Here is a 22,408-nt window from a genome sequence, read left to right on the forward strand (position 1 = left end):
AGTGTGGGCCTCTGATGTCACAGAGAGGTCTTCTCTCCACAGAGAAACTGGACAAAAAAAGGTTAAGGCTAAATATCTATTAGGCTAAATATATTTAAATGTTGCATCTTAAATCTCAGATTATGTCATCTACATTTTGATGTTAAATGTCCTTTCTTTTATGAATTGACCATTTTCTTATTTATTTCCTGATTTGGTAAAATTTAAAAAATCAGCCATGAAGTAAGTCAGAAAGAGAAAAATAAATACTGTATGCTAACACATATATATGGAATAAAAAAAAATGGCTCTGATGAACCTAGCGGCAGGTCAGGAATAAAGACGCAGATGTAGAGAATGAACTTGAGAAGACTGTGAGGGTGGGGGTAGGGGAAGCTGGTACGAAGTGAGAGAGTGGCATGGACATATATACACTACCAAATGTAAAATAGATAGCTAGTGGGAAGCAGCCACATAGCACAGGGAGATCAGCTGGGTGCTTTGTGACCACCTAGAGGGGTGGGATGGGGAGGGTGGGAGGGAGGCTCAAGAGGGAGGGGATATGGGGATATATGTATACATATAGCTGTTTCACTTTGTTATATGCAGAAACTAACACAACATTGTAAAGCAACTATACTCCAATAAAGATGTAAAAAAAAAAAATCAGCCACTCTGTAGTCCCTGTCCTCCCAGTTTTGAAATTTTATTTGTCTATGAAATCCTAAGGACAAGACTGGAAACCCTACAAATAGAGGTACTTGTTATGGGAGGACATAAAATGCCATTTTATTTTTAAGGGGGCCCATGCTCTCTGTGTGTCCTGTGAAGCCTCTTATCCTCTCTCTATGCTATGTTTTCCAAGAGCTTCCATTTGATTTTCCCTGGTGGTCCTCAGGGGTCTGGAGCAGGGGAAAGGAATGCCTTTTTCTGCAGGGCAGGGGCTGGAATGCGTTATTCCCAAGCCAAGAGGTGGCAGGGCTCCAGACTTCCTCACCCATTCTCTCCCATCCCACCACAGTGCTGGGACTGGGGGCCTAGTCTGTGTCTGTGTCCAGAATCCCAAAGGCCACTGCTGATAGCAGAAGGTGAGGGGAAAAACAGAGTCTTTGAATCTGGTTCAAAAGCAAGGTCTTTCTTTTAATAGTTCAAATACTTTCCCTTTGTAAAGAAGTTTATGGTTGGAGTACTTTCACAGGTTGTTGCTTTGGACCCTCACAGTAGCCCCCTGAGGGGGCTGGGCAGGGTTAATAATCCCATTCTATGGATGAGAAAGCTGAAGCCCAGAATGGGACAATGACTTGCCCAAGACCCCACAGTGAGGGCTCTGGCTGTGGGTTTCTCAGGCATCCACAGGAAGAAACTGCTATGAAGAGTTGAGAGTTTCAGGATGTTGACTTATGTTACCACTGTTTTCCAGCTTTTCATGAAGTGGGAGGGTATGATGCCTTCATGACGAAATACATGAATGCCATTCCAACTGTGATTTCTGATGGAAACACCACCATCAGGAAAGAATGCTACACCCCAAGGCCTGACTCCTTCCACCTCTTCCGAGATCCCCTCAAGGGAGACCTACCATGGCCTGGGCTCATCTTTGGGTTGTCCATCCTCGCCCTGTGGTACTGGTGCACAGATCAGGTACCCATGCTGGATGTGTGGGGAGGAGAGGGTCTTCCCCAGGGTGCTACAGAGACTCCTGTCTGCCTGTGGCTTGTGGGGTTGGGAAAGGTAGGGCAGGGCTCACGTGGTCTGAGGGCTGCTGAGCCTTCATGACATCGGAGTGCCAGGCCAAAGACCCGGGATGGTGGGGGAAGCTGGGGTGATTAGAGCCTGTTGCGGGGTCTCTTGCCTACACCCCTCCCTCACTGGGCTTTCCCTGGCAGGTCATTGTGCAGCGGTGCCTCTCGGCCAAAAACATGTCACATGTGAAGGCCGGCTGCATCATGTGTGGGTACCTGAAGCTGCTGCCCATGTTCCTCATGGTGATGCCAGGGATGATCAGCCGCATCCTATACACAGGTGATGCCTTCTGCTGGGCTTGCTGGCCTCTCTCTTCCATTTTCTTGGCTCCAAGTCACTTCTAAAGCCCTGTAGATCCCTGTTTCTTTTTTTCTGCCCTCTTCTTTTCTTGCCATGATTACCAAGCATTATTGTACACCCCCGCCCCAGACAGTGAGCAACTTGAGGCCATAGAATGTGTGGAGTTGTGTTCCCTGGTTCTTTACATTGGCAATTATTTTTCCCCTTTTGCAAATTCTCTGAAGTCATGACATGCCTCCAACTATAGCTTCTTCTAGCTAATATTTACTTATTTTTTGCTCTGTCTTCTCCCCAACCCCCAGGCTATAGTAGTGTATATGATGCCCTTAATGTCAAAGGACCACAGCCAGTCTCTAACTTCCTGCTGCCCTGTTTCCTGGACCATTTCTGTGAAGGGGCCCCAAGCCTTGCACTTTGCTATCCAGGGTGTTAGAGTCTTCCTTGGCCTGTCTGTGGCCTCTCCTACACTTCCGTTTGCGTGTGTTTTTTGGTCAGCCATTATAGGTCCAAACTGTTTCCTGGAATATAAAATAATGGCAAAAAGAGAGCACCACAGAGTTTTGGTGAGCACCTTCCAAAATGAAGACAAGACAGTCTGGGGGCACTTGTTGCCGTTGGCTACATGCTCCTAATAGTGCTTTCACCCTCCTATACTGGCTCACCTGTCATGAGAAAAATATATCTAACTGAAGATTTTAAAGTATAATGGATATAACACACAGACAAATATTTGAGATGGTGCTGTGATGATTCGGTACTATATGGGGCAGCACTAAATGACCTACCTGTAGTAGGTACCTAACAAATGCATGTAGATCTGAATTTTATAGTTTTTAGAACTTCCTCCAAGTCTCTAGGTCATGTCCCCTTCCCCTCCCAGGTCACTGCCTTTCTATTTCTAGCCCAGATTTTCCACTGGGGAATTCCCTTAGTTGTCTAGATGTTCAACCCTACTTGCAAGAGCTGTTGAAAACAAACCTCAAAATTAGGAACCGCAAGTCACTGTGATCTTCAGGAGAAACAAGAACACAGTAACTGCTGAGCAGGGTAGCTAGCTAAAGTCTGAGGACCATGCCCTCTCCTTTCCTACGTAAGCATTTCTTTGCTTCTCCCTCATCTGCTTAGGAACTGTCTTTCCTCCCCAGGCAGAGCTTGGGAATGGTCAGGACCACCAGGGCAGGAGGATGGCATGGAAGGGCTTAGTGGGAGCTGTGCTCTTTGTGGAACCATTTCAGGGCCATGGGCAGGAACGTCCTATTTGAAGCCCTGTCTTAAGAAGGTGAATCTTGGAAATAGTTCCCGGATGTCTGCTTGCTGACATGACTGTTCATCTCTCCTCAGAAAAAGTTGCCTGCACTGTCCCCTCAGAGTGTGAGAAATATTGCGGCACCAAGGTTGGCTGTACCAACATCGCCTACCCGACCTTGGTGGTGGAGCTCATGCCCAATGGTGAGAGTTGTCCCTGCTGGCAGGGTCTTTCTTGGGTGGCTGATTGGGCTTGGGCTCTGTCTACATAGTGGTCTGTGGGCCTTCTGGGGCAAAGCCGTTTCTGAGCCTGGGGTGCTAGTAGGGAAAGCCTCATTCCGGGCGTCCTCAGTTTTTGAGCAGGTCTTGCCTTAGTAGGGAGGAGACATCTGGCTTGGTTGGGCTCCATGAGTCCTGGCACTTGTCCATCAGTCAGGCATGGAAAGGAGATGACCTGAAAACACGTTAGGGAAAAACACGACTTTTTCATGCTCATCTAGAAAGTCTTTCGATGCTCTCCAACAGACATTAACATGAGGCTTGAACTAAATGAAATTTTACCTGGAGAATGAATTGACTTCTAGGCTGTTCCAAAGAAAAACATGGAGAGGAAGGCAAAGAGTGATTTTAGCTCTAGAATGAGGAAGTTCAAGGCAGTAGGTAGATTGGATACAAGGGGGTTTCTCATTATAGAGAATGTGGTGTCCTAAGGAAGTGAATACTTAAGAGTCCAGAATAGTTAGTTTTGGGGTAGACCTGTATGGTTACTGTTCATCTTCATGTTGAAGAAAAATCTAATTCTGACTTAAGGGATGGAAATCTCGTTAGTTTAGGGGTTCCAGGAGACAAAAAATTCAAAGGTATTGATCAGGAAAATTTAGAATAAACATAAAATTTTATTACTGAAAGGAAACATGGAGATCATCTGGTCAGACCTGTTCATTTTACAGTTGGGGAAATTGAGGCTTACAGAGAGAAAGTGACTTTTCCAAGGCCACACAGTAACTCAGCGTCTGGCATGGCTAACTCAGCTGAAGGCTAGAATTTAGGAATTTGGATTGTTTTTTAAACCACAGACTGGATAGATGACCTTGGGCAAACCCTTTGCATTCAACTTCTATAAAAATGGGAGTAATAGTTAACTATTCCACTGAGCTGGGTTGCTTATTAATTAAGGTTGCAATTAACAAGAATCATGGCTCTTTTAGAGTTCTGGCTGGGATTCTGGCCTCTGTGGTGTGTTTATGCTATTTCCTTAGCCTGGCAGATCCTGGGTGAGGACTGTAGCTCTGAATACTGTGCTAGAGTGGATTGTGCATGACAGAAAGCTGTGTGGCACATAAGACACCAAAATGCTGCATTTGCATGTACCATTGCCGTTCCTCACTTTTGGCTGGAATCTGGCTTCTGTAAATACCAGATTCCCCAATGACCTCTCCATGCTAGATCAAATAGATATTTTCCATTGGTCCCTCAGTAGCATTCAGCATTATTGATCACTCATCTTTCTTGAGTTGTTCCCTTCTCTTGGATTCCATAACACTATCCTCTTCTGTTTGTCTTCCCCCCCTCCGCCCCCCACCCCCATCCTTTCCAGCTGTTCCTTTTTGTCTCATTTGCAGATTCAGCCTCCTTCACTCAGCCAGTAAATATTCCCCCACCAATCCATCGCTAAATTCTGTCCATTTTACCTCCTAAGTATCTCTTATATTCATCTACCTCCTTCTCTTGTTATCTCCATCACTCTACTCTGATATACCATTATTTGTTGCCTGGACTGCTCTAAAATTATGTTAAACAAATATTTGTTGTGTGAATAAATGAATGTGAGTCTGAGAAGAGTATCATACAGAGGGGAGAAAACTCTATCCCAGCTGAGCAATTAACTGGTAAAGTAACTCCGAGTGAATGGCAGAACTAAGACTTGAAGCCCTACCTACTAACTCCTTGAAATGAACCTTTGTTTTATTAACTGAAAAATGAGACAGTTGGATGAGATGGTCTTTATAACTCCTACTATAGCTCCAATAGTCTGTAGTCTACATGATAGACACTCAAGTGGGACCATTAAAAAAGTCCCAACAAATGACAAAATAATCAGAATAGTCAACCTTTATTTTTCTTCTTGTGAGGCTGTAGATGAAAACACAGCTATAAAATTATTTACAGATACAATACCTAGAAGATGATAGAATCATGTTCCAAAAAGATCTCAAGAAGCAGGAATATTGACTCAAAGCTAACAAGCTGAAGTTTAGTAGAGATATATGTCAAGTTCTATTATACAGGGATAGTACAAGAAACTGAAGATGTTTAGCTTGGAGAAGAGAGAGTTCAAGAGAATATGAGTTGTCTTTGAATATGTGAAATATGGAAAAGTGGATGAAGAGTAATACCGCTTCTGGTGGGTGGCGTAAGGACTCTGTCTGAGGCTGTCAACAGGCAGATATCTGCCTAGTTAGGACTGTCCAAGAGGGAGCAGACTCCTGTTGCTGGAGAGTTTAGGCAGAAGAAAAGTTGTGGAAAGGATTTGTGTATCAGATGGGTGGTAGGCCTAGGTGACCCCTAAGGTTACCTTTACTTCTGGGATTGTACTCTCAATAGTGGGCCCTCAGCATGGCCTGGCCTCCTACTCAGTAGGGACAACCTCGTGCTCTCCTTGGTTAGTATTTCACAGAGATGTGAAACTATCACCACAGTCAATTTTAGACAATTTTCGTCACACCCTAAAGAAATCCTGTACCCGTTAGCAATCACTCTGTGTTTCATCCTAGCCACCCCCCAGCCCTAGGCAACCACGAATCCACTTTTTGTCTCTATGGATTTGCTTAGTCTGGACATTTCATATAAATGGAATCATACAATATTTGTCCTTTGGTGTCTGGCTTCTTTCACTTAGCATAATGTTTTCAAGGTTCATCCATGTTGTAGGCATGTACTACTATTTCATTCCTTTTTTAAAAATGATATTCCACTGGATGGATATACCACATTTTGTTTATCCATTTATCAGTTGATGGACCCTGTGTTGTTTCTACTTTTTGGATATTATAAATAATACTGTTATGAACACCCATGTACAGGTTTTTGTACAAACCTATGTTTTTATTTCTCTTGGGTAGATGCCTAAGAGTGGAATTGATGGGTCATATGTTAACTCTATGTTTAACTATTTGAGTAAATATTTACCACAGTGGTGGTACCATTTTACATTACTGCCAGCAATGTATGAGGGTTCCTATTCCTCCACATCATTACCCATGCTTGTTATTATCTGTCTTTTTAAAAATTATAGCCCCTCCAGGGGGTGCAAAGAAGTATTTTATTGTGATTTTGATTTGAATTTCCCTGATGCTTAACAACTTTTCATGTGATTATTAGCCACTTTATCTTCTTTGGAAAAGTGTCTATGTAGGTCCTTTGCCCACCATTTTAAATTAGGTTATTTGTCTTTTTATTATAGAGTTGTAGGAATTTTTAATATATTCTGTATAATAGACCCTTATTAGATATATGCAAATATTTTCTCCCATTCTATGGGCTGTCTTTTCACTTTCTTGAAACCTTGTTTTTTGAATCCTAGTTTAACTATTTCTTCATTATCATTAATCTTTTGGGTGAGAGACCTTGTAAAAGTCCGCTCAGATGGAAACACACACACACACACACTCACCACCATCACCACCACCACCATCACCACCACCACCATCAATCACCCAACTGCAAAGCATTTACCTCATGTGTATTTTGTCCCTAGCTCTTTGTTGACTGCTGTGGGCTTACAATGTATTTTTAAGCTACTGTCCATTCCTTAAAAGTTCTAATCTTTCTGGAGAGATAAATCAGAGAATATGGTGTGGTGTAAGAAGGCAAAAATCTTTCCAAGTCTTCACACTTTCCAAGCACAAAAGAGCTGAGGTTCTCCATGTACCACTCAGAACCTCCTTTTCTTTCAGGACTTCGAGGCCTGATGCTGTCAGTCATGTTGGCCTCTCTCATGAGCTCTCTGACCTCCATCTTCAACAGCGCCAGCACCCTCTTCACTATGGACATCTACACCAAGATCCGGAAGACAGCATCTGAGAAAGAGCTCATGATTGCAGGAAGGTAAGTTCAGCTCCCCCTGTCATGCACCATAGAAAGCTTGAATGATCAGAGAGTTTCCCTCAAGCTGGGGAAGACTGGTGCATGCTGGGTAGAATGGGAGTAACCTCAGTGGCATTTAACTTTAAATTGGAGATCATCAAACAATGTCCCTCTGAAGCAGGAAATGACATCAGAGATCATTTAACCTAACCTCAGTTTATCAATAAACAAAATGAGGCTTGTCCTGCCCAAATCAGGAAGCAGAGGCAGGACTGGAACCCATGGCCAACTGAGTCCTTGTCTAAGGCCCTTTATACTGTCCCACACTTTCTTTCTCAGCCCTCCACACTGCAGCTCTCCTCACTGTATAATAGACCCTTATTAGACATATGCAAATATTTTCTCCCATTCTATGGGCTGTCTTTTCACTTTCTTGAAACCTTGTCTTTTGAATCCTAGTTTAACTAGGATTGCAGCTCTCCTCACTGGACTTCTTTTAGGCCCAGGTGCCTCCAATACCTTGACCCTTTGCTGTAACATTTTTCAGGACCATTGTGAGGGTTTGGTGATATTACACTTGTGAACATGCTTTGTAAAGTCTAAAATACCAGGCTATGTGCACACTTGTAATGGACGCAACAGGATACTGAATGCAGTAAGCATTGATCCGTGGGTCAGGTGTGCCCATTATCACGATTATCATGGAGCAGATGCTCTGGATAGAGGATTAGCGGAAGCTCTGCTGTGTCTCTCCATGGGGCTAAGGCAGGCCAACCTCCTCAGGGGAGGTGGAAAAAGTCCCTGGGATATCTGTCAAGGGAAAGGTTCCCAGGGAATGCTGCCGCCTCATAAATCTCATGAGCAAGATTAGGGCAAAGGAAGGAAAGGAAAATGGCAGGCCACTTTCAGGAGATGAGACACCTGGCACCCAGGGGAGGTCTGACCAATGGGCCAGAGTCCACCACTCTGCTTCACCGGAAGCAGCATGGTTACCCTGACTGGGTTTTCCTTAGAAAGAAGTTTACTGGTGTTTTTCTGCTATTTATAAGGCTCAAGATGCAACATGGGAAGAAAACCATTTTGTTGCTTTGCTAAGGGCTAGACCTCTTGGCCCTGAGATTATGTTGGGGCTCACATTTTTTTTGTGCATCCAATGACTGCTGCCCAGGGGTTTGTCCCTGTCCTAGGTGAACTTACAGTTACATGAAACAATTCCAAACTTTGCTGTGGCACCTGTAAGAGCAATCAAGGGCTCAGAGAAGGGAAGAGATGAGTGCACCATGCAGTAGCTGATGAAGGCTCCTGGGGGAGCTGCATCCAAAATGGTGGATAGGAGTTGGGTAAATGGGTGGCAGTGGGAAGGGCATTTTAGAGGGAGAAATATGTGGTGAAAACACTGCTCTGCAAAGGTTAGCTTAAGACTCTTGCCTTAAATTCAGGTAAGAGAGATAAGAGAATCACGGCCTTCCTTCTATTTAAATCCAGAGGTTATAAGGAACCCTTCAATCTGTTCAGGACTTGAAGTGAAACTCAAAAGGAGGAAAGCTAGGGAATTTCCTGGTGGTCCAGTGGTTAGGACTCTGTGCTCTCGCTGCCAAGGGCGCAGGTTCAATCCATGGTTGGGGAACTAAGATCCGCAAGCCACGTGGCGTGGCCAAAGAAAAACAAAAGGAGAGCTGGCTCCAAGGTCCATACCTCTGTTCCTAGACTCCACTGCCTCTCAAAGTGGATTCTTTCCTGATGGTTACTGGGTCTACTTTACTATTGAAAATCAAGTGCATTTTACTTACAGGCGAGGAAGATTTTCCTGAAGAAGCAGAATACAGAAGAAAAGAGTCTCAGTGAATTTGCTAATTATTTTTCCTTGTTGTGGTCATATAAAACTTTATATCTATCTATCTATCTTTATGTGTACATCTATATTTGCTAGTTATACACACACACACACACACATATATATATATATATATATATATATATATACAGTGATATATATTTATTCATGTGGAGGCATTTATTGACACCCTATTGTGGGGGCTTTGATTTCAGGTTGTTCATGCTGGTGCTGATTGGCATCAGCATTGCCTGGGTCCCCATTGTGCAGTCAGCACAAAGTGGGCAGCTCTTTGATTACATCCAGTCCATCACCAGTTACTTGGGACCACCCATTGCAGCTGTCTTCCTGCTTGCTATTTTCTGCAAGAGAGTCAATGAGCAGGTAGGTATCATACATGTCTAGAAAAATCATTCTGGAACAGAAATTCCCATCTGGATTCGTATATTCTCTGGGAGGGATTCTACTTCCCAGAGATCTTAAGCAGGAATGAATGTGCCGTTGAGGGTTTATATGGAAAAGCCTCCAGGGACCATGGGACTCTCCTGGGTTCACATTCTCTCGGACTCCCCTCTTCTCTTTGCTGCAGGTTCCAAATTAATGCCCAACTAATGCTGTATGTTTTCCATCCACTCTTGGTGATTTTGACCCAAATGCATGGCACTCCCTGGGAAGTTTGTAGCCCCTGGGTGAGCAGCTCCAAAGGAAGTTCTAGCACAGGCTACCTCCTTGGTTCGGCAGTGAGCTAGATTTTCCAGCCAGCACTTTTCAGGGCCCAGTGAAGGACCCAGTAGTGATACTCAAGCAGGATAGGGATGAGGGACTGTCAGGAATCTCACCTGTTGAGAGAGTTTGTGTGTGTGGATAATGGAAGACTCAGCTGGAAAGGCAGGTTAAGGTTAGACTAGGCATGGTCCCTTTGAAAGCCAGGCTGAAGAATTTGGGCCATCAGTGGGGCAGCATTGCAGATTTTGAAGCACCATGAAAAGGATGCCTTTGGATAAGGCTTCTGACTGGGATGTTGCTCAGTGTCTCTGTATCCAACCATCTCTGTGCCTGGGAAGGATTGGGAAGGGGCAGGGGTGTTGACTATGTAGCTGACTGTCTGAAACAATATAAACAATGATATATTTTTGGTTAGACAACCCCTTTCTCTCAATAGGACAGAGACAGATATACATCAGGGAAACACTTCACTGCAGTGACCCAGAGTTGAGGTGTGTGAATCACAACACGTGTCTCTCTTCCCTTGCCATTTGCCATTAGGAACATAGTCCATATTTGCTGGGGACACAAAACTGGGTGCATGGATAAGTGGCCTTGAGAGATCAGAATTAAACCTGCAAGTGATCTTGGCAAGTTAGGGAAATTGGCACACATCTTGGAATACGTTTCAATAGGAATTGACAGAAACTGGTTCACTGGGAGATTTCTAAAATTCAGGTAAGGAAAGTGTGGCTAGAAGCCCAGCCGGGTATTGCAGTGGGCCACAAGCAGACTCAGTTCAGCAATGGACCAGAGCTTTCAAAAAGTAAGGCTAGGGGGGCTTCCCTGGTGGCGCAGTGGTTGAGAGTCCGCCTGCCAATGCAGGGGACACGGGTTCGTGCCCCGATCTGGGAAGATCCCACATGCCGCGGCGCGGCTGGGCCCGTGAGCCATGGCCGCTGAGCCTGCGCGTCCGGAGCCTGTGCTCCGCAACAGGAGAGGCCACAACAGTGAGAGGCCTGCGTACCGCAAAAAGAAAAAAAAAAAAGTAAGGCTAGGGACTTCCCTTGTGGTCCAGCGGTTAAGACTCCAAGCTCCCAATGCAGGGGGCCCAGGTTCGATCCCTGGTCAGTGAACTAGATCCCACGTGCCACAACTAAGACCCAGCGCAGCCAAATAGATAAATATATTAAAAAAAAGTAAGACTAAGAATTGGAATAGATTGTCATGGTTCTCAACTGGGGGTAATTTTTCCCTTTCCCAGGGGATATTTGGTGATGTCTTGGAACATTTTTCTTTCGTATCTGTGAAAATTTTAAAATTATATTTCATATTTTAAAATTTTGGTCAAACAGAAATTGCTTTGATACCCCAAATCCAGATTATTACCTACATTTCAAAATTCCTTAAGGAAAGGTTCAGTTTATTCTACTATTTTGGTTTCCTTGGTAGGAGATATAGCTATATATCTTTATGTCCATGTCTATGACACTCCAAAAGGAATAAACACATTTTGTTAGCATTATTCTCCTTCATTTGGCAGTTATTTACAACCACTCTTCAACTAACTTCAGAAGTATTCCAAGTTATAAAAGGGAGTGCTTTTTGGGTATGTAAACACCCAATAACTACTGTATTGGGAACATTTTTTTTAATGGTGCACTAAATTCATCTCTTTAATTAGGAAATGAGATGACTAATTTTCACATCATAAATGCACCATTCTCTTATTTCATTATTTTTTAAAAAATTAATTTATTTTATTTATTTATTTTTGGCTGTGTTGGGTCTTCATTGCTGCACATGGGTTTTCTCTAGTTGTGGCAAGTGGGGGCTACTCTTTGTTGTGGTGCACAGGCTTCTCATTGCAGTGGCTTCTCTTGTTGCAGAGCATGGGCTCTAGGTGCGTGGGCTTCAGTAGTTGTGGCTTGCAGGCTCTAGAGCGCAGGCTCAGTAGTTGTGGCACACGGGTTTAGTTGCTCCGTGGCATGTGGGATCTTCCTGGACCGGGGCTTGAACCCCTGTCCCCTGCATTGACAGGCAGATTCTTAACCACTGGGCTACCAGGGAAGCCCTTATTTCATTATTTTGGAACATTTTTTTCTTGGCCACACCGTGCAGCTTGTGGGATATTTAAAGTTCCCCGACCAGGGATCAAACTAGGGCCCTCTGCAGTGAGAGCACGGAATCCTAACCACTGCACGGCCAGGGAATTCCCATTTGGGAACACTTTTGATTGTTATGATTTGGGGAATGTTACTGGTATCTACTCGGTAGAGACCAACATTCTACAATGCACAAGACACCCTCCTACCCCCTTTCCCCCAACAAAAAATTATCCAGCCCAAATGTCACAGTGCTGAGGGTGAGAAGCCCTGACCCAGAGTCTCTGCAGAGTAGCACACAGAGACCGCAAAGTGATTCTCAGGACTCGTCTCGCACTCTGTTTGCTGAGGGGTGACCAAGTCTTGAGGAAAATTTCAAAGGATCCCAGATTTTTCTTTTTTTTAAAAAATAAATTTTAAGCTACACTAACTTTTTTTTTTACCTTTAATTAATTAATTTATTTAGGCTGTTGCTGCATCTTAGTTGCGGCACGCGGGATCTTCGTTGCGGCATGCAAACTTGTAATTGCGGCATGCATGTGGGATCTAGTTCCCCCACCAGGGATCAAACCCGGGCCCCCTGCATTGGGAGCATGGATTCCTACCCACTGGACCGCCAGGGAAGTCTCCCAGATTTTTCAAGAGCCTCTTGAGAATAGTAACTAAAGGAATAAGAGCAGACTAATTGCCAAAAGAAAAGGAAAACCTAAGCGAGTTTTATCAATACTATTCACACAAACTAAAGTTAAGAAATAATTTTTTTACTGAAAAAGTGTATGAGGGACAAATGGAACATCTTTTTTCTTCTTCCTTATTCACTTATTCATCCAGCAGACACTTCCAGATGCCAGCATAGGGCTAGGCATTAGCAACACACAGGGAATGAATCCTGGTTCCTTCTCTGGGCAAGCTCCCAGTTCAGATGGGGAGATAGGAGCGAATGCATGATTACATGGCAGTGTGGTCGGTGCTGGTGTGGAGGTGTGTCCACAATGCTGCAGCCACAGCAAGGAGGATGCACCCACCCAGTTCTGTCTATGCAGAAGGAGAGGAGACCTTCCAGCTAGGACAAGATTCCCAGGAAGGGATGAATCTGTGCCCTCCTAGGTAGAGAGAATGACCTGTGCAAAGAGATAGGACATGAACATACATGACACGTTTAAAGAATAGCTGGTAATTTAGCACACCTGTAATATACAGTGTGGGGGTACAGATGGCTAGCAAAGGAGCTGTTCAGACCGACACTTGACAAAATCATGAAGGCTCCTTTTGGCCACCCTTCTATGTGCTCACTCTGCTTTGTCATTGGTCCTCTTAAAATATGACCTGTAGACTCAGACCTTGTCCTCTAGGTGAGAACTGACTGAAAGGAAGGAAAGAAGGAAGGAAGAAAGGAAGGAAAGGAGGGAGGAAGGAAGAGAGGGAGGGAGGGAGGAAAGAAAGGGTTTTTTAAAAAACCTGAAAAATTGTCCCCCAATGTTACTAGTCTCTTAAGGGCTTTCCATAATTCTAATATGTAAACCCAAAATTTAATGTAAAAACACACAGTATAATTTTATGTTCTCAAATTAAAAACAGTGACTTTGGATCTATAAAAGGGGGTGATGGAAAATTCCTTTCTCCTCTGTCCCCAAAAGACCCAATTTCTTTTTCCATGTCTTCAAGGAATACAAATTACTTCACAAGTAATTGCTGTACATCTGAATGTGCCTAAATCTGGAGGCTGATGGTAAAAGTAGCTGCAGGTAGAGAAATACAAATTATTTTTAAAGTTAAAGGGAATTAAGGCCTTGGGTTGCTATTCTAACCAGTTATTAGACACTTTACTCCATTATCTTGTGAATCCTTGTTTTATGACTTACGTAAAATCACATTACTGAAACGTGGTAAACGCAGCCGCTGAAGGCCTGATGTAACATTCCTAGCCATATTCTGAACTCCACTGTCTCTGTTTTAGATAGCCTGGAGCTCTCATCTCTCTCACTGTTATTCTTTTGCCTCTGCTCCCCCAGTGAATGCACAGCTGTTTTCCGTATACAGTGTTTCTTAACCCAGGTTTTTCTTTCACAGGGAGCCTTTTGGGGACTGATCATTGGATTTGTGATTGGCGTGTCCCGTATGATTGCTGAGTTTGCCTATGGAACTGGGAGCTGCATGGAGCCCAGCAACTGTCCCACAATTATCTGTGGTGTGCACTACTTGTACTTTGCCATCATCCTCTTTGTCATTTCTCTTATCATCATCCTGGCTGTCTCCCTCTTCACCAAGCCCATTCCAGATGTGCATGTGAGTATCCATCTGGGAGACCTGTCCTGCCCTGGTTTCATGTTCATGCTGCAACATCCATCTTGGTTGCCTTTGGCTCAATCAGACGTCACATACTCACATGACTAAAATAGGCCATCCTTGCTTTTGGTGTCAGGTAGAAGGATACAGGACAGAAAACACGGTTTCCCAGTAGAGCAGTGTTAAGAGAGTGTCTTCAGCAGGAGTCCTCACAGCAGGCCTCATTTCACTCCAGGGGCTATTCTCTGGATCCTGCTCCCCAAGTGACAGCTCGGTACAAGGGAATGAGATTACATGGGCAGGCACAGGGGTCACCCTGGCTTGGATGCTTATGTCCCAAATAGCAACACATATTTCTTGTAACAGTCTCCTGGTCATAGCTTCCAGGGGTCCCAGCAAGGGACATACCTAGTTATAAAAATCACCACGTTGAGGGAAATCTGAAGTATGATTTACCCTTTATTTTTTCCCAATTAAGCCTCCAAACAGTTGCCCATAGAATTTAAGAAATTTCAAATACTATCAAAGTCTAATTGATTCAAGGCTTCAAAAATCACAAGTACTCTTCTTTAGCTCTAGATGTCACCCTTGGTTTAGGGTATGTTCGCAGCCCTTCCAATGCAGATGAAGATTACTAATTATGGGTCATTTTTACCATAAGCAATATAGTCTGATAACCCAGCACAGCTGACATTCTATCCTTTTCAGTTTTCCAAGAAACAGAGCTAGAGAGTTAACCCAAGATCACATTTGTCTGTAGAGAAAGAGAAAGGGTTTTGTTTATCCCTTTCTGGTGTGTGCACAAATACAGGGGCTTACGGAATCCCTGAGAGACCTTCAGTCTCGCTGCCAAATTTTCAAAACTGTGACCAACCTTACTGTCAAACAAAGATTGCTTTTATAGCAGCAGAACTACCATCATGGTTAGTGGCCAAATCTGTCACAGGCTCACTTTACGTTGTATTAATTGCTTCTTGATGTCTCAGTTTTTGAAAGTATTGTAGCCCCAAACACATTTAATTCCATGCTTCCTCTTGAAGTAGTTTCTGGTTTTATGTCAACAGAAACTACCTCCAGCTGTTCCCTGTTCTAAATGGCTTATGAGTCTACAATTCTCCCCCCATAATATAGTACAAAAAACCTGATCTTACACTGCTGGTCTGGATAAATGGGTGTCTAGCCTTGTTTCCCAGCACAACTGCTAACTGGAACAAATTCACTTATCATATGTAACAAGAGATCATTCATTCAAAACATTTCTATGTTCAAGGCAGTCTCTTAGCCTCTGAATATGCACATAGCATAGGGGCTGGTGTGCATGTGTGTAAGATTTATATCCACATTCCCAACATATTTAGAGATAGTGCTGTGGATGGGAACTGTTATCTGTGTTCTTGATGGTATTGAGAGCCACATTCCTTTTCCTTTCTTGATGTACATCTCTTTGTTCTCCCAACTTCTTGGCCCAAGACACTGTTTGGATCTTTCTGCTAACCTGTTCTGCTTTCTCCACAGCTCTACCGCCTGTGCTGGAGCCTGCGTAACAGCAAAGAGGAGCGTATTGACCTGGATGCAGGAGAGGAGGACATTCAAGAAATCCCAAAGGAGACCATTGAAATAGGTGATTTGTGGCCCGGAGCCTATTCCCAAGCCCTAAAGAGTTACTCCTCCAACAGCAAGACCACCTTACTGAAGCCTCCACTAAGTGCCTCATCAAAGCTCAGATCTTTCTACTAGAGGGGAGTGAGGAGTGGGGTGTGGGGTGAGATGGATAAGTGGGTTTTGAGCAGTTTACTCAAGGTCTGGTCAAGGGGAGGAGGGGGATACCAAATCGTCCCAGCTCTTCAGTCTCTGGTTTTTAATGCTCAGTGAGTAAGCGTGGGTGAGATACGTGCCACCCTGACTTGGTTTGGGGCTTGGCTAGGGACAAGGGAAGGCTCAGGGCTCTTCCAACATAGCCTGTGAACTGAAAGAAGTTGGAACCAAAGCTATGGTCAGTTCTAGTGATATCAGGGGGATGGAATAGAGGCTTGTAGGGTCTTGTGTCTTACCGGCTTACCACATCATATTTAAAAAATCAAATTTCCCTGGAAGTCCAGTAAGATAATGCTTAGGCAATGCCAAGAGACTTATCCTGATCATGGAGTAATGCTTTCCTCAACTTCTGTGTTGCAGCTTTTCCTCCCTAGATGGGAGGGGTGCACACATGGAGGATGGTTGTGGTGATGTGCGGTGTGCAGAGGTATGGTAGCACAAGGTCATATGTGTTTTACCTGGTACTGGGCTGGAGGTCTCATCACTCCATCTGAAGGGGAGCATGGATGCTGCAGAACAAGGTCTGAACCTGGCCATCAGGAAACTCATAGAACTAGCTCTGGAAAGGGCCCTAGAGATTGTTTGGTCTTATCACCTCATTTTACAGACATGGAAATTGAGGCCCAGGAAGGGAGAGGCTTTGCCTATGGTCCCAGCTCTGATGTAGTCTGCTCTGAGATATCTAAAGACCTCTCAGTTCTGAAATGTGACCCTGCAAGTGCTGGAAGGAACCTAGAGCCATAGGCAACTGGCCATGGTATTGAAAAAGGCTGCCCCTTCCTGCTTCTTTGGGGCAGGCAGGTGTGAACATGCCCCCTACTTCTCCCACCCCGCAAGATGTCTCCACATTGAGTGAGAATATCACAGATTTGAAAGGAACATGGATGAGGCATATTTTGAATGTTTTAATGTGGAAGAAGAGATTAGCTCTGCACCACAGGGAAGGCTTAAGACAGATGGGTGGAAAGAACTCTTCCGATTTAACTTGAAGTATGGAGGCAGGATAGTGTAGAAACAGTTATTTGGATTTGGGGAGAACTGAGGTTGAATCCTGAATTCTCTACTTACTACCCTGGGCAAGAGATTCCATTTTTCTAAAGGTCAAGTTCCTCACAAAAGTATTCTAAATGATAGGCTACACTTCATAGCACTGTTGGAAACACTGAATAAGATAATCCTCCACTATAAGAATTGGCTATAGTTATCACCGTCATTACTGATACTTAAGGAAGAGTTTTCTAACTGTGTTTGTCTGGAAAGGGGTGGGCAGCAAGTATGCATCTAACAGGGATGCCATAGAGGAGACTCCTACACTGACTAGAGAACTGGCTTAATGACTTCTGAGGTTCCTGGCAGCACTTGAATTCTGTTGTTTCTTGATGAACTCATGGTGAAATCAGACTGAACACCCTGCCCTTCAATAAATGAAGATCTCTTGAGGGCTTTTGCAGGCAATAGGTGTGACCCTCAACATTCTCTGAGAAATGGCAGCACGAGGAAACTTGCAGCTGCATCAGCATCATCCCCATATCATCACCACCAGCACCATTGTCATCATGACTGATATTGATATGATCATAACATATTTTAATTATGCATACTTTAGTCTAGTGATACATTTTAGCACTGCATCATACTTATAAGGCATATAATGCAAGTATAAGTCTTCCAATTTTACACATGAGGAAAATGAGACATAAAGACTTTCTCAAGGCCACCCAACTTTTTATTGACCCAGATAACCAGGCATTTCTCACTTGGGCTGGTTAGTGAGCCCAACTCCTTGCTACTCCATCCCCATTCTCCTATTTTGGTAGAGTTTACTGAAATGGAGGGGTACAAGGAGGTTTGTCTATCTTTTTTATGTGTGTGAGAGAAAAGAGAGGGAATGGAAGGGGACTAACACTTCTTAACCCCTACTACACACTGGGCACTCTCTCAGGAAATCTTATTAATGAAGAAGGTGTTATTTGTCCAACTTTACATCTACTTGAATGTGAGAGGTGAATTAAGAAGGCCATAAAGTGGATTGACATATATACACTAATATGTATAAAATGGATAACTAATAAGAACCTGCTGTATAAAAAAATAAAATTCAAAAAAGCAAAAAAAAAAAAAAAAAAAGGCCATAAAGCTGGGTTTTGGTTCCAGTTCTGACACATGTATGTGCTTGACCACTGAGGTTCTTTCCAATTCATAAGTCTGTGATTCTTACAACTGGGAGAGTGGAGAGCAGTGGTCCCTGACCATGGTGCTGAAAACACAGTGGGCTTGATTTTGTATCTAGTGAGTCACAAACCTGAGATTCTAACCCAGGTCTGCCTACCTCTAATGCCACACCTGGGCTCAGAGGACAGAATTAGTTCCCTTGGTGGGCATCCACTTTGAATGGCAAGGTCAGTTGAATGGTTCGACTCAGCAGTGTTAGATCTTAAGCCCTGGAAGTGTTGATCACTGCTGCCTTGTATCAGGGACTATTCAGACCAATCCTTACCACATGGCTGGATCTGTTGTGAAGCCTTGGAGTTTCCAGGTGTAGCCAGTGCACTCCTGAGTCATGCCAATCTCATTGCTTTTCAGTGATGTAGCAAACAGACATGAGTTTCTGTGTTTGGGAGGTGGGTTTTCTATGTTCTTCATACGTCAAAGTCCCCAGCCAATTGTTAACATTTCTCTCTCATAAACTAGTATTTCCTGTTTGATTCTGACTGTTCTAAATCAAAATGTATTTAAATTGGGCCCAACAGAGATAAAACCTAGGCAAGCTGATCATAAGGATGTAGAATCCATCTATCAACATCATCTTATAATTATGTTTATACAAACATAAATTTGTACCATTTTCATTCCTGCAAACAAGAAAACTGGGAAATGTCTGCAAAATGGCAGATGTTTCATGGAATGCCATCTCCCCTGGAAACCTTTTCTGGTGCCTCCTGCTTCTGTATCCAACAATCCTTTTATGCTTTTCCCCTGACACAGAAGTTCCTGAGGAGAAAAAAGGATGCTTCAGGCGGGCCTATGACCTGTTTTGTGGTCTGGACCAGCAGAAGGGCCCCAAAATGACAAAGGAAGAGGAGGCAGCCATGAAGCTGAAGATGACAGACACCTCGGAGAAGCCTTTGTGGCGGACGATAGTGAACATCAATGGCATTATCCTGCTGACCGTGGCCGTCTTCTGTCATGCGTATTTTGCCTGAGTCCTGCCTTCTGCTGCAGGCTGTGCTTGTGAAGGCTGGGATCTTTATTCTGTCTCCTTTTAATCCCTTTCTGCAGTGTTGAAGGGACACCAGCTAGTTGTAAATTTTGCCCAGTTGATAAATGTGTACATTTGTAATTACAGGCTAGCTAGAGAAAAATTGCTGTTTTGGTGTTAACTTATGTATTTGAGGCCAGTGTGATACAGTCATCTGTACATATCGGAGCTGCAGAAGGAAATTCCACTCAGTCTGACGTCTAGGAAAAGGCAGACTAAGAAACAGAAGCCCTGTAATGTCTGATGCAAGTTTGTCTCAGGTAGATTCAGCACGTCAACATTGTTTGTGATCCTTGAATATTATTTTAAGAGTTGTGGTCTCCCTGGTTCCTACCACTTTCCCTATCTAACTTCCCCCTTCATTTTTTTTTAAAAGAAATAACTACCCCCCTCCTCATGATATCCCTGTCAAGGTTTTCCTGGCACAGGAAAGATCAATCTGATAAACTGATGAACACGTTGAAGCTGAGGATGCGAGCTTGATGGGGTCTCTGTCCTGGTTGTTTGCTCTTTGAAGGAGGGGCCTGGACATGGCAGTACTAACGCCAAAGGGAGGGACCTAGGCTCCAGCCTCAGGCCAGCGGGGAAAACAGATAATTCCGAGTCAAGGGGATTTTCTGGTTTTCTTAAAGGTGTCCATTGTCAGTTCTTTGTGTTGAGATTTCATTCATTTTAGCATTTCTTAGGCCTGGACTGTCTTAGCCACTCAGTAATGTTTATGGACTGAATGAATGATGTGGGTATTTGTTAATAAATGCTTGCTTTATTTTTGGTTAACCCTATGGCTACACAGAGTACACACTCTGGTGACTATAATGAATTGGGGTGCATTTTCCAGAGACTCCTCTTCCTCATGGTGCTGATATTGACATACAGGCTTAGCAACTGACTCGGTGTCACAAAATAGAGCACATATGCCTCTTGGGGGGCATCTGTCATCTCAAAGCAGCCTCACTCTCCTGAAACACTGAAACTTTTAGCCAGAGATCCTTCTCCCTGTGAGTTCATGTGACCACAGCTCTTCTTTTCTTAGGTGTCTTGATTGGTGGTCATCCATTGACCAAGTTTGGGGTGGGTGGTCTCTGTTCCAGGTGGTAGCACTCAACACTTTTATTTCTTGTTTTACCTGTTTCCTAGGGAGAAATGTTTTAAATTAAAATTAAATTTAATTAATTTATTTCTTTTAGTTCCACCTGTGGAATCTTAATCATATTGTAATATAATCCTGTGGAAGTCATGATGTTAGTATTGACTGTTTTCAGGCTAGCTTAGAAAAGAGCTGAGAGTGGTTCCTTGGGTATAAAAATGGTTCAACAGGTAAAGAATGGCTTCTTGTGAAACGAAAAGAAAATATTTGATGTGCCCTCATATTCCCCTTAAGCTAGGCAGAGAACAGGGAAAAGTGGAGAATTTCACATGGCTAGTATTACTCAGAGTACTCAGTTTTGTGGGGAGTTTGTGATATTTTTGAGCTTTGAGAGGATAAAGGGAGAGGACTGAAAGCTAGTGGATGGAGCAGCATAAAGTATCTAGATCGTCCTAGATTCTGTTTCTGACCTTGTCAACGATTCACTATGTATATTGTGGTAAATTATTTTGTCTCAACTCTGTATTTTTCTCTTTGAAAAATGGGGACCTTGGTGCTCATAGCATCTACCTACCTCCTCTGGGTGTGACGAGGTCACTTTGAAAAGAGGATGAGCGATACATACATGAAAGATGCCAAGCAGATGTAATACTAAGCTGCATTTAGTCCCGTACATTAACATATATTACTTTGGTAAAAAATAAAAACATTAAAAAACCATAACATCCTGATTTCCTGTTTCCTAGAGATTCTAGACAAATAGTGACCTTGTCTGTGGTGAGCATTTGTTGGTACAAGATATGGATTAGGAAGCAGGAGCCAGGACAGTTGAGAATAGAATCTAACAACTTGAACAATTTAACAACAAGTAGCAAAGTTTGGAGATGATTTCCACTTGAAAACCACTAGTAAACATGAGGTGAGTAACTACCTTCAATGCACAATGTCCCATTAGAACAGACTGAACCACTTGGGTAACCAGGGCCCACTAAGTGATAAACTGTACTAGAATAATTTCAGGGATGCAGGAAAGAGCTATTCTTTTCCTCAGATGGAAGGTGTGTGTTATGGTGCAGAGTGATTGCTCATTAATGCTAGTTTTTAGAACTGAAAAACCATGCCCTGCCAGGAAGAAAGCTTCTTTAAGTATGGATGACCATTTTAAAAGGAATCTCTCAAAATGAGAAGATAAAGCTCCTTCTCTGCAGAATGATGTTGGTCCTGGGGCCTTTGACATACCTTGGAGCATTTCTTACTTCCATATAACTGAGTCAGACATTGGTGTATACGTGAAAAAATTTCTACCTCTGAAACTCACTAGAACCCACTTTTTCCTAGTACTGAAATCACCATTTCCTAAAAGATATGCTACAGTTTGTTCTGCTTCACGAAGGCAAACCTTGGGAGAAAAACATGTGTGTGCTTAGTTGCAGGAGAGAGATTTTTTTAACATTACCCCAAACTCAGCCCGAAGAGTACTTCTTCTAACTTCCAAGTTGGATTTCGGTGAACCAAGTTGTTTGAATGAGGTGCCATTGCATTGATGGGTTGGTGGGGATGGAATTAGGGAGATGTGGGTGAGGTTAATGGGGCAGCATTATTTGACTGGCTCTGGAGGATTCAGGTGAGTGTTGTTCAGTCCCCAAGTTCCACATTGCATCCCTGACCCAGCCAGTTTTTTCTGTCAGAGGAGCTTCTGCTCTTCTATGAGGGCTCTTCCAAGACTCCCAGGACATGGATAATGATGTTTTCTGGTTCTAGGGCACCCCCAGCTTGAGAGAAGTTGGTCCTTGAGTGGACCTGCATTCCTAGATCACACTCAAAGGCCAAATTGTCAAACTAAACACTTATTTCAGATTGGAGAAAATTCAAATTAGAATGCTGGTGCTTCGCTTTATTTTCTGATAGTCCAGGAGTCAAGATGCCTGAGTCCTGGGAGCAGCAGATGCTTTCTCATTAACTCT

General features: G+C 43.5%; 1 protein-coding gene across 1 annotated transcript in view; it reads left to right on the forward strand.

Moving 5' to 3' along the window:
- SLC5A1 (solute carrier family 5 member 1) overlaps positions 1-19,835 on the forward strand; it is a gene marked incomplete at its 5' end in the record, with an annotated part of 56,831 nt that extends 36,996 nt beyond the window's left edge. The window contains 8 exons of the mRNA XM_081252782.1: positions 1,400-1,620; positions 1,866-2,001; positions 3,364-3,471; positions 7,224-7,374; positions 9,403-9,571; positions 14,068-14,283; positions 15,799-15,904; positions 19,084-19,835. Of these exons, the coding sequence (XP_081108908.1) occupies positions 1,400-1,620; positions 1,866-2,001; positions 3,364-3,471; positions 7,224-7,374; positions 9,403-9,571; positions 14,068-14,283; positions 15,799-15,904; positions 19,084-19,301 (1,325 nt within the window). The 3' untranslated portion in view covers positions 19,302-19,835. The remainder of the gene's footprint in view (positions 1-1,399; positions 1,621-1,865; positions 2,002-3,363; positions 3,472-7,223; positions 7,375-9,402; positions 9,572-14,067; positions 14,284-15,798; positions 15,905-19,083) is intronic.
- Between the last annotated feature and the right edge of the window lie 2,573 nt (positions 19,836-22,408).

The sequence above is a fragment of the Mesoplodon bidens genome (genome assembly GCF_964165515.1).
Source record: "Mesoplodon bidens genome assembly, chromosome: 13".
Lineage (NCBI taxonomy): Eukaryota > Metazoa > Chordata > Mammalia > Artiodactyla > Ziphiidae > Mesoplodon > Mesoplodon bidens.